We start from the raw sequence: 18,704 nt of genomic DNA, 5'->3' as shown, positions 1-18,704 counted from the left end.
ATACAAAAAGTGACTCAGTCCCAGAATAATCAATCAAAAATAATGGATAAGTGACTCAACCCAAAAATGTCAAAAAGTGACTCAGTCCCAAAAAATAAAAAAAAAAAATAAATATATATATATATATATATATATATATATATATATATATATACGTACATACGTACGTATGTATGTGTGTGTGTGTATATATATATATATATATATATATATATATATATATTATGGAAAATGACAGTCCCAAAAAAATCAGAGAGCAACGTAGTGAATCTTCAGTGCATACCGTGACAAATCCAGTGCTACAAACAAATCCTCCACCGGCTAGCGTGCGCAGTCACCTTCAAAATTCGACCTATAAAGAGTCACAAAGCATACAAAGCCTCAAACGATGATTTCCAAGAGAAAGATCGTCTTAAGATAAATGTCTTTTTTTTGTTTTTATTATTTTTTTTATATTATCAAAATAGTAGATGCACAGTACATGGAGGTTTGGCTACATTCTGTTATTCACCCACTATAGTACTTATGGCACAGCAGTAAAAGAGTTCAAGCAGAACTAAACTGTATCTGAGCACCACAAGATAAAGTGCTCTTTATTTCATATTTAATATTCAAAGCAAACTTGCCAATCCATCCATGTCTCTATGCTTTGTTTTTTGAGAAATTGCTTTGAAAACACCTCCAGGGTTTTCTAGGTGCAGCTATCTTGAGTAAGGGCAAATGATTTGTGCACCATTTACTTCCTGGAATCAGTGTGCCCTTTGCTCAGGCATGCAGACAGGAAGGCGTGCTTAGCTGACAAAGTTCCTCCAGCTGAAAGATTTCTGGGATGGATGACCTCATTTTGGCCTAGGCCAGAAACCAGGAAGTAACTAAAGAAATAAAAAAAAAAATGTTTATAATAAGCAAATAGAATATACTTTCCTATCTACTTGCTAAGACTAGCAGCACAAGGATTAAAAACAATTATTGTTGATTGAGAGAGTTTAGTTTTGCTTTAGGCCTAGACTCACACAAATGTGGTGTGGGAAACGCAGTGATCCCTGCGTGGTTCCCACACCGTGTTGCAATTGCAATGTTTTTGCGATCCGCTATGGGTGTGAATACAAATTTTAACCAAACCCAAAGCACGTTGCAAACGCATTGCAGATTGCCTGGGTTGTGGTTCTTCTCCTCCAAAAAAGGTGCCTGCACTTCTTTAGTATGATGCAGTGTGATTTTAGCCCATTCAAAATGTTAGGGACTCAAATCACACCACCCTGGATCGCATGTGAATTGCACAGGAATGCTCAAGCTTCACCTAATATGATAGTGGGGAGGCAGTGCCATGGCAGAAGGAATTCCTTGGCTACAAGTGCCTATTCCAACCATAGATGGAAGGCAGTGCCAAGGCAGAAGGAATTCCTCGGCTACAAGTGCCTATTCCAACCATAGATGGAAGGCAGTGCCATGGCAGAAGATATTCTTTGGCTACAAGTGCCTATTCCAACCATAGACGGAAGGCAGTGCCATGGCAGAAGGAATTCCTCGGCTACAAGTGCCTATTCCAACAATAGATGGAAGGCAGTGCCATGGCAGAAGGAATTCCTCGGCTACAAGTGCCTATTCCAACCACAGATGGAAGACAGTGCCATGGCAGAAGGAATTCCTCGGCTACAAGTGCCTATTCCAACCACAGATGGAAGGCAGTGCCATGGCAGAAGGAATTCCTCGACTACAAGTGCCTATTCCAACAATAGATAGAAAACGGACCATTGCCTAGTTAAGAAGTCTGTGTATTAATGTATGATGTGATGTCATACATTTGATATTGTCTGGTGATCATCACCAGGGCTCGGTAGGAAAGGGAATATTTGGCTTTGTTTAGCTGTTTTCAAGTTTCAGATGTAAACAATGGAGCTGTATGCAGATTTAAAGGGAAGTCAATATATCTGAGTCATTCTGCCCTGAGTCCACCACACCTACCCAGGAAGATCCTCCGCGAGATGCTGGAGATCTTGTTGTTCTTTGTTGCAGTGACTTCGCTTCTGAGACCACACAGTCTTGCAATAGTTAGTCCTCATGTACACGGGGCGTTTTGATAATGCTGGTAACATTAGCTGTGATAAGTCATGTTAAAAACTTGATATTTGTAGCTTTTTTTAGCGTTTTTGCGTTAGTGTTTAGCAGTGTTTTTTTCCACGTTTTGTGTTTTACCTAAAAAAAAATGTTTCTTTTTGGTCAAAAAAAGTCCAAAAACGCTGGTTTGCGACGTTTTACTGCGTTTTGTCACGCTTTTCAGCGCTAAAGCGTTTTTACAGCTAAAAAAACTCTCCTAGAATACCACAGCCAAAAAAGTCCCTGCCAAAAAACATTGATGCATGGACACATAAGATAACATGCTGGGGGTTACTAGCTGTAAAAAAAAACAAACGTCAATAGCCAAAAACAGCCGCTGTAAAAACGTTTAGTGTGCAGGAGGACTTCAGTTCATTAAAACAACTTGGCATTTGTAGCCATCCATGTAATATGCTGATTATCCATTGTGCATTATATACCGGGGGCTGCTCTTATTTGCTGAACATTTTCATTTATGATGTGATCAGCATTTTCCCATAGTAGCAGGTACCTGTGAACTGTAGCAATTTGCAACTTTGTTATCAGCAGCATTCTACTGGTGAAACCCTGGGAAGTACAAGAGTATTCTCTGCAAATGTGTGGCCATTTCATTAGGGGCATATTTACATCTGTTGGTGCATTAAAGCATGCATGTCAACATGGTTTGTTAAGATAGCCCATTCTTTTTTTTCCTCCCAATGTCGTAAATCACTTTTACAATTTCTTACCTCCCACAGACTCCCCTCCCAATGTACCCCAGTCCATATCTTAACTTGATTACCTCCGTTTTTCCTCCTTATATTTATCTATCATTATCTGCATCCCTTTCTCACCCATTATCACTTTTCATATTCTCCGTCATGCTCTCTCTGGATTTTTCTCCCATTCTTCTGACGCACATCGTGGTGCACTGCAGCACTCATGTGTTGACACGCTATTCAGAATGAATAGAACTGCAGCGCACCACCATGCATCGCTGTTACAAAGTAACTGGACTCTATTGACAGAAACATATGTGTTCTATTTCTGCTTAGGGTGAATTATGCTAACCAGTTATTTCTTTTATTTTATTACAGACACTGTTATAACTGTCAGTTTACGCAGCACTTTACATATATTGTACATTCACATCAGTCCCTAACCTTTAGGAAGTGTACAATCTAAGGTCCCCGACTCAGTCATACATACACATACTAGGGCCAATGTAGACAGGAGCCAAGTAATGTACCTGTATGTCTTTGGAGCGTGGAAGGTAACAGGATTACCCATATGAAACCCACACAGGCACAGGGAGAACATGCAAACTCTGTTTACTTTTTTTCTTTACAAAAAGCTGGCACTGCCAAATCCATTCTTTGTCCAGCATCCCGAGTTTAGAGCCTGGCAGCACCTCCTTCCAAGTCTTATAACTGGCCCATCACTGTAATAGGTAATGTTCTAGCAAATGACCCCTGCAGCTGCAGGCAGTGTGGAGCAATTCATTCAGTAGGTCAGGTGACCTTGTTCACTTACTTAAGTAGTTCCTCGGCAGCCTTCCTGCACAGTCAGAGTAGGAGCTTAATGTCAGTCAGTGCTCTCTGCTCTGCCCCTCCAAGGGATAAAGCGGAGCGGAATTGGAACACGTGTCAGGTTTGTATTGCTGTCTGTGCCTGTTAGAGAGATTCACCTGCTCTATTTGTCCTTTTTACTGTTACACAGAATATGAACATTAAAAAAAAAAAAAAATTTCACATTTTTGGGTTGTCCCCAGAACAGTAATGCGTTGACGGGTCGTTTATCGGCTGGATTTTCGTCCGAACGAAAAATCGGCCGATATTCACACCATTAGTGGGGCAATGCTGTTGGCCGTTTTTCGTGGATCTTCTCGTTTCTTTTTGTTGGTCATGCTGGAAAATCCACGAAAAACATCCATTTTTCATAAGCATTAGTGGCAGCATCCATGGCAGCAGCGACCGATTTTTCGTTTATCGGCCCACAATTCGGCCAATAAACAGCCCGTCTATGGCCAGCCTAAGAGATGACATCTTCCAATGGGGACACTAGATCTGGTGACCCTGATAACAACCAGAGATTCCCTCAGGCATTTCTTCCCAATTCCTGTTTTGATTATTGCACAGGAAGTGACGGGAAATCTGCCAAATGGGACACAGATGGCAAAAACAAATCTAGCAGGGGTACATTTCACGTAAATTAGTTTCACTTCAAGTTTTGGCCTTTAAAATTCTAAGGCAGCCAATGCACTTCATACCGTTGTCAGACACCATTTTTGTAAAATTGAATTTTCTGCAAATAGGGATATTCACTGAGAAAGCATTCACGCAGTTCCAAGCTGCAGGGCATACTTTGTACAATGCCACAGAACCGGGGGCGGACTGACCATTTGGAAACTTGGGCACTGCCCCAGGGCCCGGGGTCAGTAGGGGGCCCCATGAGATGCCCCTGGTACCTTTTTCATAGGCTTTTTTGAGTTTGGCCAAGGACACAGGGGCCCCATGATCCCCTATTGCCTGGGGGCCCCATGAGTTGTCAGTCCGCCCCTGCACAGAACATGGTGGAACTGCGTAAATGAACAAATGTTCTTGCTTGATGGTTTCATCTGCTGTCTAGGTGGGGTCACTCCTCATTGATATAGCCTGTGTTGCCTCTATCTGCTGTGAGCCTGGAGACTGGAGAAGGTATAAACCATCATCATGAGAGACAATGATCTAGCTGATGGATTTTCCATTTAACAGTTGCAGATCTGGGACACTGCTGGGCAGGAACGTTTCCGCACAATAACCCAGAGCTACTACAGGAGCGCCAATGGAGCCATCATTGCCTACGACATCAGCAAGAAAAAGTCATTTGAGTCTGTTCCTCGCTGGATAGAGGACGTTAAGAAATATGCCGGCTCCAACATCGTACAGCTGCTGATTGGTGAGCTGAATTGTCTCTTTCCTTTATGAGCTTCTTGTATCACACTAGTGTTGTAAGACTTGCAAAAAGTCAGCGAGATGTTTTCACATTTCCCCAAACTTTTTTGTTTTTCTTTTTTTTATCTATTGTAACCTCATATGTCCTGAATTTTTTTTTTTACATTGTTAGATTCCTAAAGTCCATCTCTTGGCAACATAAAGTGGTATTAAAGTGTTACTAAACCCAGGACCCTGAATTCACTATACCTGGTGTCCCACAGTACACGGAACAACATGGAAATTCAATTATTTTAGTAAATATAAACTGCTAAATACTTTTTCTCATCAGCAGTTAGAGCAGTCTTGTGACTTCAGCAGAGCACTGGTTAAGGCTTGTAGGAGGAGTTTTTCTTTCTGCTCTAGGAGGATGTGACACCTCTGACCCTCTGTCTGGACAGTGCTGATTGACCCTGTGCTGGTCACATTCACCCTCCAAGGAAAAAAAAAAAAAAAACCTCTCTACCAATACACAGCAAACTGAGCATGTGCTTTTGACCACGGGTTCAGTCTGTATCAGGTGGTCATTTCAACAAGAGGAGGGGCAGAGAAGAAAGGATCAGCCTTTTTACACAATGCAGATGATTAACCCCTTAGGTTCCACAGTGAGTATAACAAGCATGCTTTACTGCATATACAGACTGATTTTACTGTTGTGGGTTTAGTAACACTTTAACCATTTGCCGCCCGCCCTATGGCCGAAGGGCAGCCGGCAAATGTCATCAGCGTTCCAGGTGGATGCCATATGGCGTCCTCCCGCACATGCGCAGATTGCGCTCCTGCAGAGCGGCACAGCGGCGCGATCTGTCATCGGCCGTGTACCTCGGACACGGCCGATGACAGATCTGAGTATCGGCCCCCGTTGCCGGTACCATGTGACCTGCTGTGACCAATCACAGCAGGTCACATGACAGTTGTATACAATGGATGGCTTCATTCATGCCATCCATTGTATACTAGTGTCTAGCTGTGAATGGTCACAGCTAATCACATGCACATGTCATGTGATTAGCTGTGGCCAAATCACAGCTAAGCACAAGAAAAAAAAAAAAAAAAAAAAAATCCTGAGTGAATCGATGTCATTCAGGTAAATGCTTGCTTATAGCAAAGTAATTCTTTGCTATAAGCAAATTGTGTAAAAAAAAAAAAAAAAAAAAATACTGATCACTTCCCCAAAGTAGTACAATGTTACTATGGTAACATTGTACTACTTTGGTCATAGTGAAATATGAAAAAAAAATCTTAAAAAAAATATGTATATATATATTTTTTTTCATACTGTCACCATTCAGTGTCCCTGATCACCACCATGCCAGTTATATGATGACGCTGTACTGCACTGGTGACAGTATGTAAAAAAAAAAATACTGAAACTAATTTTTTTAATTTAATTTAATTATGACAAAAAAAATACAACTTCAAAAAACTCGCCATTCCTCTTATGAAGTACGTCGGACTGTCTACTCTGCAAAAAGGGGTCATTTGTGGGATATCTGTACTATTCTGACATTCTTGGACCTCAAGAAATTAGATTGGCTGTCAGTACTTCAGGATTGATCAATATTCAGATCTATACCATAGTTTGTGAACTCTATAACTTTCCTACAAACTAAAAAATACATCCTAATTTGGGTTATTTTCACCAAAGACATGTAGCAGAATACATCTCAGCCTAAATTTATGAAGAACAATTATTTATTTGCAAACTTTTATAACAGAAACAAAGAAAAACATGTGTTTTTGTTCAAACTTTTTTGGTCTTTTTTTGTTAATTTAGCAAAAAATAAAAACCCCAGCGGTGATTAAATACCACCAAAGAAAGCTCTAGTTGTGTGAAGAAAATGATAACATTTTAGTTTGGGTACAATGTTGTATGACCGCGCAATTGTCATTCAAAGTGTGAGAGCGCTGAAACCTGAAAACTGGCCTGGGCAGGAAGGTGTAAAATTGCCCGGTATTGAAATGGTTAAACACCATTTTCTCACCTGTACCTCTAGGGAAGCTTATAATAAAGCGTGTTTGTAGGTACAAAGATTATCTCCTAAATGTGCACCGTTTAGGAGACATTCACTACTTCTACAGCTGGTGATGTCACCAGTGCTTGCGCAGTGCTCTCTGAAGAGACAGCATACCATCCCTTCAGAGCACCGTGCCGCAGACGGGGCTCCCATGGACACGTGAGGGAGTGACTTTCAGGGGAAAAGTTTTTTATTTTTTTCTGTGGGTTTTTTTTTTTAACCACTTTCCCTCCAGAGGATTTACTCCCCTTCCTGACCAGGTCATTTTTTGCAATACAATGCTGCGTTATTTTAACTGACAATTGCAAATGAAATTGAAATGAAATTTATGTCCTTTTTTCCCCCACAAATGGAGCTTTCTTTCGCTGGTATTTGATTGTCTGTGTGTTTTTTTTATTTTTTGTGCTATAAACAAAAAAAGACCAACAATTTTGAAAAAATAAAACAATATTTTTGACTTTTTGCTATTAAACATGTCCAGTAAAAAAAAATCAAATTTCAACATAAATTTAGGCCAAAATGTCTTTGCTAAAAGAAACAAAATCCCAATACGTGTAAATTAATTGGTTTACGTGAAAGTTATAGCGTTTACACATTACGGTATATATACTGGGATTTTTTTTGTTTTTCATACTAGTAATGAAACTAGGACTTTCTCACTGCTAGTACAGTGATCACCCCAACTGAGCTATTTTGTTCTGACAAGGGGGGACGCCCCCACCACCACCAGAACACTCCAGTCAGCTTTCTTAGTCATTGGCTGAGAGCGCTGATAGGGAGCAGATTGGCAGACCTTTTTCAGTCATGCCTCTTCAGACCGGCTGCTATACACATGGGCCGAATGTCGGCCAGTTTCAATTGAATTGATATTTATTTTTTTCAGGTACTTGTATAGCGCCGTCAATTTACGTAGCACTTTACATATATATATTGTACATTCACATCAGTCCCTAACCCTCAAGGGGTGTACAATCTAAGGTCCCTAACTTACATTCATACATACACATACTAGGACCAGTTTAGACAGGATCCAATTCACCTACCAGCATGTCTTTGGAGTGTGGGAGGAAACCGGAGTACCCGGAGGAAACCCACGCAGGCACAGGGAGAACATGCAAACTCCAGGCAGGTGGTGCCGTGGTTGGGATTCGAACCAATGACCCTAGTACTGGCAGGCAGAAGTGCTAAACATTTAGCCACTGTGCTGCCCCATGAATATTTTGAATTATATTATGAATATTTTACTCATAGTTACATTGGTCCAGCTTGCCATACGTGGCAGATGCCTCTGGAGACTGAATCACTGAAGTTTATCACCGATACTGCAGTGATCTCCACTTGCTACAGGGTCCTGTGCTGAGCGGCTGGTCTACTACACTCTGAACACAGGAGGTCGGCCACTCGGCACAGGAGCCATTCAGAGAATACTTCGCATTTTCTGAATGAATGCAAAGCATTCTCTGATTGGACAAGGTGCAGAGCGTGACATCATGGCCCCCCCACCTTGTCCAAACAAAACTTGAAATTGTTCTTTACTATCACCTTCATGGCTTCTAGTAAGAATTCAGACTAAAGCTGGCCATACATTAGATTTACAAACATACATTCAATGACTTGAAGAGTGACATTCAGATGAACTTCAAAATCAAATGTTATAAGCAAATGAAAATTTTGGAGTGAATAGATTTTTCTGAAAGATAACCACATACACTGTTAGAAATGTGTCCCTTTCAAGAAAAAACTTCTGTCCTGCTCCTTCAGATTTTCTCAAGACTGCAATTGAAAACAAGTGTTGATTTCAGTCCACTAATGATTAGAAAATTGAACAAATATGCTTCTTACAAACAATTCAGACCAGAATTCTACTAGTGTGGGCAGCACAATGGCTAAATGGTTAGCACTTCCGCCTGGCAGTACTTGGGTTGTTGGTTCGAATCCCAGCCACGGCACCACCAGGTTCTCCCTGTGCCTGCGTGGGTTTCCTCCGGGTACTCCGGTTTCCTTCCACCCTCCAAAGACATGCTGGTAGGTTAATTGGATCCTGTCTAAATTGGCCCTAGTATGTGTATGTATGAATGTGAGTTAGGGACCTTAGAGGGTTAGGGACTGATGTGAAGGTACAATATATATGTAAAGCGCTGCGTAAATTGATGGCGCTATACAAGTACCTGAAATAAATAGTGTATGGCCAGCTATACAAAGTGATGTGTGCAGCCCAGGGCAAGCTGAGTGGGGATGTGCTAATAGCACATAGTTAGCATGCCAGGATTTCTGTCTGCTCTGGGCTGTATTGTCAGTTTGGCACCATCAGGATCCTGCAGGGGAGGGGTGGAAGATATCCATATTAGCAAGCTCCACTTCCTGCAAGTATTTTTTTTTTTTTTACCTTTTCCATGTACGGCACACAAGATCTTGTTGTTCTTTCATGCCACCTACATCATAGCAGCAGCTGCATGTTAGATGGAGGGGTCCACAGATAGGGAACAGTAGCCACAGTGAGTATGTGTGTACTAGGACAACGCTGCTCCCGCATAGAGATGTTCTGGGAGCGTTGTCGCTCTAGGAAAGGAAGTTGTTGGGAAAGGTGTTAGTGGCAGGATCACAATGTACAAAAAAATGAAAATGCAAGCCCACAGAGAAAAAAGTGGATAAGGTTTATAGTTTCTCTTGTGTTTTTTTTTTTGTTTTTTTTTTCTTTTTTTAATTTGATAAATGTAAAGTTTGTAGTCATTAAAGATGGTCAGGATGGATTTGATTGAAATCACTTGTAAAAAGGCTCGATTTAAATCATAATTTTTAAAGACCAACTGTCATCTCTGTCCTGAAGTGGGTCCTCCTCTGACCTGCCGCTGAGTCACTGACAGTCCCATTCACTTTAATGGGATGGTTGGTGATGCGGCAGTGACACAAGGTGAGGGAAGTGGCGTCAGCAGATGAGTGGATGCCCGCTAACAGGCGGTGCCATGACGGATCTAAAATGACAGGTGCTCTTTAACCACTTCCAGTCCGGACACTTTTACCCCCTTCCTGTCCAGGCCAATTTTCAGCTTTCGGCGCCATCACATTCTGAATGACAATTGGGCAGTCATGCAACACTGTACCCATATGAATTTTTTTTAGCATTTTTTTCAGACAAATAAAACTTTATTTTGGTGGTATTTATTCACCACTGGGATTTTTATTTTTTTTTGCTATATAAATGAAAAAGTCCAAACATTTTGAAAAAGTGTTTTTCTTATAAAATTTTGCAAATAAATAATATTTCATCATACATCTTGGCCAAAATGTATTATCTTGTTATCTTTTTAGTAAAAAAATAAATAACCCAAATTAGTTTATAACCAAAAATGTATAATTTTTAAAATATTTAAATTTTTATTTTTTTTAAATATTATTTGTTTTTGTTTTGTTTTAACATACTGTCACCCTAGCAGTACAGTGTCACCATAGTGACACTGTACTACTTGTGGGGTGTGATGAAGATTTTCTTTTTTTACACTGATTGCTTTTACACCCATAAAGGCTATAAAAGCAATCATTTCTGCTTCTCTCTGGCTGCATACTTGCAGCCATTGAGAAATACTGTGAGAGCTGTGTTTGGTCGCAGCTGGTCACATGGTACAAGGCTGTTGTGAAATAGCTTTGTACCATGTGACCTCTGTGATCATTCACAGATTTCACACGTAGTAAGCAATGATGTCAGAAGTGACATCTTGCTTACTACTATTCATGTGATCACTGATTGGGACCTCACACAGAGGTCCCGTACAGCGATTGGTGTTCTGCTGTGTCCTCCAGATACAGCGGGCACCAGATTGTGGTGCCACACGCTCTCAGGGACTATGCACAACCTGAAAGTGCGGACGCCGTTTATGAACGGCAACCCGCTCCTGCACTGCTCCCGTCCGGTGGTTTGTGTACATGGGCCGGACAGGAAGTGGTTAAAGATACTCAGGATGGATTTGATTTAAAGCACTAGTAAAAAGGCTCGATTTTAATCATAATTTTTAAAGACCAACTGTCATCTCTGTCCTGAAGTGGGTCCTCCTCTAACCTGCCATTGAGTCACTGACAGTCCCATTCACTTTAATGAGATGCTGGTGATGCGGCAGTGACACAACAAGGTGAAGGAAGTGGCGGGAGCAGGTGAGTGGATGCCCGCTAACAGGCGCTGCCATGATGGATCTAAAATGACAGGTGCTCTTTAAATGTAAGGAATCCGACTCATTCTTGCTGGTAGTTAGAATCTTTAATATTTGCAAACTAAATGAAGGTTTCCTTTTTAGAATAATAAGATGTCAGGTTACTAAAACAGCGATTATCAGAACCGATTTTAGGTTAGTAGGTTAATCGCTGGAGAACGACTCCAATTCTTTTATTTCGTGTTTTTTTTTTTCTCATGGATACTGTGAGAATGTAAATATTGCAGAATATACAGCCTCATGCTACATAACTAAGCTCCATTTCATGCTGAATAAACTAAATTATTAATGTATCTTAAACAGAAAACTACCTTTTTTTTTTAGATAGATTTTTACTTGAAAAGCATTTTTTTTTAAATAAACTGATAAAAATCAAAATAATCCAATTTTAAATTAAAAAAAAATCTGATTTTATTTTGGAAAAAAAATAGATTTTTCTCCAGCCTGAAGATAGTGTATTTATGTGATTGTAATGCAGAGTCCTCTTATAACTGCACAACTCACTGCAAAGGCTAAATGCCAATAATGTCCAGGAGGACGGGGAACAATCAAGATTCCTACCCTGCCCTCCACTCTCTAGTGCTGCCCCACGGCATCGTCATGTGCAATGTAGGGTTATTAACCCTGCAAAGTATATATGGGGGGGGGGGGCAAATATGCAACCATAACTGTAAAGTGGATTAGAGAGGAGGCTGCGGTGGACTGATTGAACCTCTTGAGGAAACTGGCTGGAACATAGTATAAGGTAAGTGTTTCTTCTTATTCTGGCACCCCTAGATATAACAAGCATTTGAAACCGTATTAAACACTCACCTTTTTATCGTAACACATTGAGCACAGTAAAATTACTGCTCCCTAGTAAACTATTTGATAAAATTCTTACCCCTGCACTTGCAATATACAACTTCCAATGCTTCTTGGTTCCTGCTCTCACAGGGCCACTTCCCTGAACATCCGGTCTTCACAGGAAAGAGTTAACAGTGGACAGTGCAGTATCCACGCAGACCTTTAGCTTAAAAAAAAGGAGGTAGGAGCAAGGGAATTCCTTACCTTGTTAGGTTGCAGGGCTATGTGTTTCTTTTGAGTGCAGGTAGACACAATTCTGGTTACTATATGCAGTGCAGGGAGACACAGTTCTGGTTCCTATATACAAGGGTGGCTCCTGAAACAGGAAACCTGGGGCAGCGGTCATGGTCACCAGCTTAAACTGGAGCATTGGTAAGAACATCCTGTACGGCTACCAGACATTCTGACATTTAAAGGTCTTATCTTTTACTGGATAAGTTCACCTTTTGGACAAAAATAATAAATGCACATTTTTTTTCAGGTAATAAAATGTGCATTTATTATTTGTGTGCAAAGGAGCCTGTAAAGCATTGCACCAGTAATCAATAGATCGCTGATGCCATGCAGGTCTCCTGCAGACCTGTCAGAATATCTGCTTGCCGTACGGGATGTATGGGATGTTCGGGATGTACGGCCAACAGATATTCTGACAGGAAGCTTGAATGAACCATACCCATGGAAATGATGCAGCTCTGCTCGCTAAAGCTGTATGCAGAGATTATCTTTGTATTCTGAACAAGGACATCTGTAAATAATTTTTTACCTGATGTCAAAAGCTCTGCCGCCAGTGAAGGTGGAGTGTGTTTGACTCCCAGGCCTCCTGCTCTGCCCTTTATCTTTATTGCTGTGTTGCCTGTCTTGGTTGTCCTCAAGTCATATGCACTGACTCTGATGTGCCAACATTGAAGATAAACTGTCAGGGTGTGTGCAGTACTGGAGTGTTTGCTCTCTATTGTCTCTGTTTGCTCTCTGTTCTTTATTGAATTCAGTGTCCTTCCCAAACACCTGTTCCCCCTAGACAGGAGTGTGACCAGGTCTATCCATACCTGTGTCACCCAGCTGTCATCCGTATGCTTTAGGGCTGCATTGAGAACCCTTAGGCAGGCCATAGAGGGGGTCTATTTTTTTTTTCAGTCAGCAGGTTGAACGAAAAATATGACCAGATTCCCCCATCCACACATCTGAGGTGGATGGGGGAATCCTCTGCTGAGCTATTGTATTTTGACAGGAGTGAGACTTCCTCACCATCAGAATACACTAAGGCCCCATGTACACGGGACACTTCTGAAGGATGGAAACTGACTGCTGCAAAATGTAGGCTGAAAAACCTCTGTTTAGCTGCATTTGCATAACACGTTTATGCGTGTTTGAGTTTAGAAGCGTTTTTTTTAAAGATAAGCACAGGAGAACCTCCTAAATGCCCAGAATGCACTGAAAAGTGGTAAATTATTAACTATTTCAGACTGTTTCAGAGAAATACAGAGAGTAGAAGCAGAGACAGCAGTATGTGTTGAGATTAGCTAGGGGTGAGTTGCTCATTAACATTTATTTTGTTTCCGAAAGGTGTCTGGTGGAGTGAGTCATTAAGGTCACCTGGCAGGGGGTCTTCCTGAGGAATTTGAGGTGTGAATGGTCATTAACATATCTTTTGTTTCCAAGGGTGGGAGAGGTCTGAGGTGTGAATTGGTCATTGCAATGTATGACAAGCTTGGTAGGAACATCCTGTGTTCAGAGTTGTGTCCATTTGAGTACCTTGAAAATGTTTTGCATGCATTTTTCATGATGAAAAAAAGGCTCTGGACAGCATCGGGAACTGGAAGAGTTAAAAAAAAAAAAAAAAATTGAAACTGCTTATAAACGCAATTTGCCACATTTACAAGCGTTTTGCGTTTTAAACACTGATAAAATTGACTGCTGAACGCAATTTTTCTTAAAAAAACAACTGTAAACTCAAATGCCTGTAAATGAAGATGTGTACATGGCCACATAGGAAAACAGGGTGAGTTCAGGGGCTGCTGAAAAAACACGCTGAAAAGCTCCTAAACGTGAGTTTATCAGCTGCAGTGTACATGAGCTCTAATCCGTGCTGATCATTGTCAGCATCCCGGTGAGTGTTAAATGGTTTGTATCATCTCTGTAACTGATATATCTTGCTAGAGAGCTTGTTCTTTTGAAAAGCAGACTAAAGCTCTGTACACATGGTCCAAAATCAGCCGCTACAGTAGAAACTTGACGACTTTCGTCCCGTATGTACAGCTGCTTGTCCATAAAGAAGCCAATCTCATGACCAGCTACTGTCGAACGGGCATGCTGGAGACCTAGCAACCGATCAACATCCAAACAGCAATCTCAACCAATGGCTGCGAGTGCTGACCAGTGGGTTCTGGCAAGTGGGACGCAGCGGGGAGATTGATGTGCTAACTTTGTATAGTTAGTACAATGACCTCCTCCGTTTTCTTTTTCGTTCAGCTTGCTGGGTTGAACTAAAAAAAAAACGTAACGTGTATACCAGGCATTACTGGCCAGATCACCAGATGGAAATAAGAGGAAAGCCTAAAAAAATAAAATGAATACAGCCAACATTGCAATAAAATAAATGTTTGCTTCTGGGTTTAATCCCGTGTTAAGCTGTAAAGGCCTCTGGATTGGGTTGTACACATGTGGCACGGAAAAAATTGCCCCCTTGTCATGTTTGGTGGGCAGCAAGTAGTGTAGGGTCATGCTTGGGGCATGGTATTCCCATTCAAAAACCCTATTCAGCTCTAAACCTGCTCTAGCAACGGTAAGGTGAGAAACTGATTGGTTAAGAGGAAGAATAGATCGTTCTTTGTTCAGACACTTTAATTCATGATACTTATTGTGCTAATACAATTTTGAAATATTGTGCTTTAGCATAGCATATTATCAGTTTTTTGTGAGGTTGGTGGATCTGTACATGCAATAACGAAGTACAACCTTTGCTTTTCAGGAAACAAATCTGACATGCACGACTTTCGAGAAGTCCAACTACAAGATGCTGAAAACCTAGCAAACCATTATGATATCATCAATGTCATCGAGACCTCTGCAAAGGATTCCAGTAACGTGGAAGAGGCTTTTGTGAAGATGGCCATGGAGCTGATGATGAGGCATGGAGGACCAGTCTTTACTGAAAAACCAGTAGATAGTATAAAGCTTGACAGCAAAGACATGGCTGGAGAGTCTTGGGGATGTGCCTGTTGATGACTGTTTTTTTTTTTGTTTTGTTTTGTTTTTCCTAGCATGTTATATTTAGTTCTAGAATTGTCATCAGTAAATGGGCTTTTCCACTTTTTTAAAAACTACAGCTCTCAATATGCAGCTTGCATGCTGAGAGTATTAGTTGCTACTTTTAGTATCTGAAGGACAGACTGCTCCTAAAAGCTAATTGGACTCGGTCTTTGGAGAATCTGATTGGTTTCTGGCCAATCCGTTTTTAGGCTGACCTGATCGAAAGCTCCATGTAAGTTTGTGGGCAAGCGAATGTAAACGCAAGTGTATCCGTTTACATCCGATTGCCTCCAAGTCTGTCTGGATCCAGGAAAAAAATGGAAAGGGTCTATGTCCCTTAGTTTTTTTGTTTTTGTTTTTTTTCAGGCCTAACACCTCATGGATCAGAGGTGGTCTGATGTAAATGGATGCAAGTCCTTTTTATAATTCTGCTGCTCGTAGATCTAATATGGGTCCGGAAAGCTCCTACAGCAAAAAACTGAAAGGAGGCTGATGTCAAAAAAGTGAAATTGTTCTGCACCAATTCAATAGGGGATCTTTTTTGCAATTTCCCAGCTAATCGTAAATGGCCTATGTGAAGGAGGCTTTAGCTTGTGTAAGAGCAGTGTGTTTGGCAAGCAAGTGAAGCTATTTTGTTGACTTTTTTAAAGAACCTTTCCAGTTTTGGGAGGTTCAACACAGATGGTAATGGGAGTACTGACTGTACAAAAAAAAAAGAATGCTGCCAGCGGCTTGTTTAACCCTTTGAGGACCAAGGGACGTATTTGTCCCATGTTTTTAATTGCGTGTATCATCTGATTAAGAACTTAAAACTTTTTTTTTTTTTTGGTTTGAGTCAAAATATTAGTTCTTATCAACAAACAACAAATGGATCTAGCTTTTTGCCAATTATTTCATGAAATGGCTTAGTTACAGCAACTGAAGTGTACGAACTTTAAAAACAAAAAAATTGATTCTTTTGGCGTTCCAAAATCTTACGGTCCTCAAAGGGTTAAAGTCAGACTGCAACCAATATTTGTGTTTAACTTTCCCAAACTGGAGATGAATGATACTTTAAAGTCGATCTAACAGTTCATTCCCTGCATTCCCTCCATTAAAGTGGTAGTAAAGACATTTTGTATATTTTTACCTACAGGTAAACTTATAATAAAGCTCACCTGTAGGTAAAATGAATATCTCCTAAACATTCACCGATTAGGAGATATTCTACAGAGCAGCAGCACCCGGGGACAATACCGGCACGTGCGCTCTGAAGAAACGATATACCCGTGCCATTCCTTCAGAGCTGTATGGTGCGGGGGTGATGTCATCGGCAGCTCAGTCATTCAAGCAGTCTCAGCCTGGGAACCCAGAAGGAAGACCAAATGAAGATGTAAGTCTTCTGCAGTGGTGACAGAGGAGGGCTTCGTTCTAAGGTAAGTCTTTCATAATGTGCTAGTATGCGTTGCGTACCTACACATTATATTACCTTGCAGGGAGAAAATGTGTACCGTACTTTTCGCTCCATCAGATGCACTCCCCCCCTTAAAAAATGGGGGAAAATGTCTGTGCGTCCTATGGAGTGAAAAATATGGTGTGTAAATAAATATATATATATATATATATATATATATATATATATACATACATATATATATATATATATATATAATTTTTTTTGTTTTAAGTTAAGTTTACTACCACTACTTAAAAAAAAAAAAAAAAAACTCCCGGCTAACTGTTTTTCCTACGCCCCACGTAAACACTTGCCTGTGCCTTGTCCTTGGTCAATCACTGTCCCGGCTGTAGCTCTTCTTCCTTTACCTCCTGAGGGATACACAGCCAGCAGCAGGTACCATAGGCGCCTGCTGCTGTCAGTCATATCCTGTGAGGAGGGAGCAGGGGGCATGGCCAAGTGGTGTGGGTCTATGGACCCACGCAGCCCAGCTCAGGAGTGCGCTTGCCTGGATGCTTCCATAGCACATGGCTTGCTATGGTAGCACCCACAACTAGAAGGGGGAGACAAGGGACTGCTTTATGCAGTGCCATTGCAAGTATACCCTCATTTTTATTTTGATGAAAAAAGGGTTTAATAAGATCACTTTAAGGTCTCATTCATGCGAGCAGCCAGGGGGCTGTAAAATCAGATGGTTTTAAGAACCCCCACCCAATAACCTCACTCTCTTGCTGTACGGTTGTGGCAGAAATTAAACAGCTTGTCACTGACGGCCGGTGGCAGTGCTGGAATGGGGCCGCAGTTGAGGCATTTTAAGGGTTAAAACAGGCACTGAGGTGGTGATATATATCGTTTCCTCGCTGCCTGTCAAATGCCCTCTGAAAAGCAGTCCACCATGGCCTTCTTTTCAGAGGAGCAGCTGTGATGGCTATGTGTGTGAATGAACCCTACAGCCTTCAACAAAAAGTTGTTTAACGTTCTGCAGATGCTTTCTAAAAGCTTGCTGTACCCACTGCTGTAACACAAGCCAACAAAGGCCTCGTTTACAAGGGCTTCACTGTATGTGAGCAAACGTTGAATTGGGAACCAATGGCCAAAAAATTGTGGACCTGGTGTCCACCTATGTGAGTGATGCAAAAACTAAGCACAGGAATCTGCGCTCTGCAACTTGTATATGAACCACACCGATTGCCTTGTACTCACTGGGCTGATTGCTGACAGTGATACCACGTGATTTAATAACATTTTAGTAGAACATAATTTTTTGCATGTGGCAGGAAGCCACTGAAAATATGTTGGACAACCTGCATTTTTGTAGATCTTTTTTCTAAACTTTGAAATCTTTTTCTAAGATTTGGAACATAAAACAAAATCTATTTTATTAATGTTTTATTTTTCATGCTTGTTCTTTGGACAGTTAGCCTTTTAATACTTTGAAGTCATTCCTGAATTTTTTGAACTTTTGGGTGACCAAATGAACATTTCAAGACGGGGAGTGATGTGCAATGTCTCAGTCATACTATCACTTAACATTTCAGATGTTTGATATACTACGCAAAGTGTTTTCTTTTAAATAGATGATATATTTATCACCAGCAGATGAAGTTGAAATAATTTTAGAAGTATGAAATAAATAATTTTAGAAGTAAAAAGTTTGGTTTACTTGTCGTCATGTACAACAAAATTGTTTGTTCTGTGTGTGTACCATAATGTCCTCTGTCGCCATTTCTCAGTTAACCAATAGCTGTCACAAAGGTAGTTTTCTTTTTTTAATTAGAGCAGATATTGTCTAAATACAAGAGGAATGTGTATTCTTGCTTTAATATTAAATGCACTTTGTGTATGTCTTCCTGTGCAGTAATCCAATGTAAAACTTTGCACCAGTGCAGCAGCTTTCTGTAGCACA

At 40.8% G+C, this 18,704-nt stretch overlaps 1 protein-coding gene across 1 annotated transcript in view; it reads left to right on the top strand.

Moving 5' to 3' along the window:
• RAB43 (RAB43, member RAS oncogene family) overlaps positions 1-18,450 on the top strand; it is a 37,504-nt gene extending 19,054 nt beyond the window's left edge. The window contains exons 2-3 of the mRNA XM_089678726.1: positions 4,830-5,013; positions 15,083-18,450. Of these exons, the coding sequence (XP_089534852.1) occupies positions 4,830-5,013; positions 15,083-15,336 (438 nt within the window). The 3' untranslated portion in view covers positions 15,337-18,450. The remainder of the gene's footprint in view (positions 1-4,829; positions 5,014-15,082) is intronic.
• The last annotated feature ends 254 nt before the right edge of the window (positions 18,451-18,704 follow it).

Source organism: Staurois parvus, unplaced genomic scaffold (genome assembly GCF_062004578.1).
Source record: "Staurois parvus isolate SC_StPar_1 unplaced genomic scaffold, SC_StPar_1.0 ptg000209l, whole genome shotgun sequence".
Classification (NCBI taxonomy): domain Eukaryota; kingdom Metazoa; phylum Chordata; class Amphibia; order Anura; family Ranidae; genus Staurois; species Staurois parvus.
Note: the sequence above shows the minus strand (reverse complement) of the source record. Positions and strands in the feature narration are given on the sequence as shown.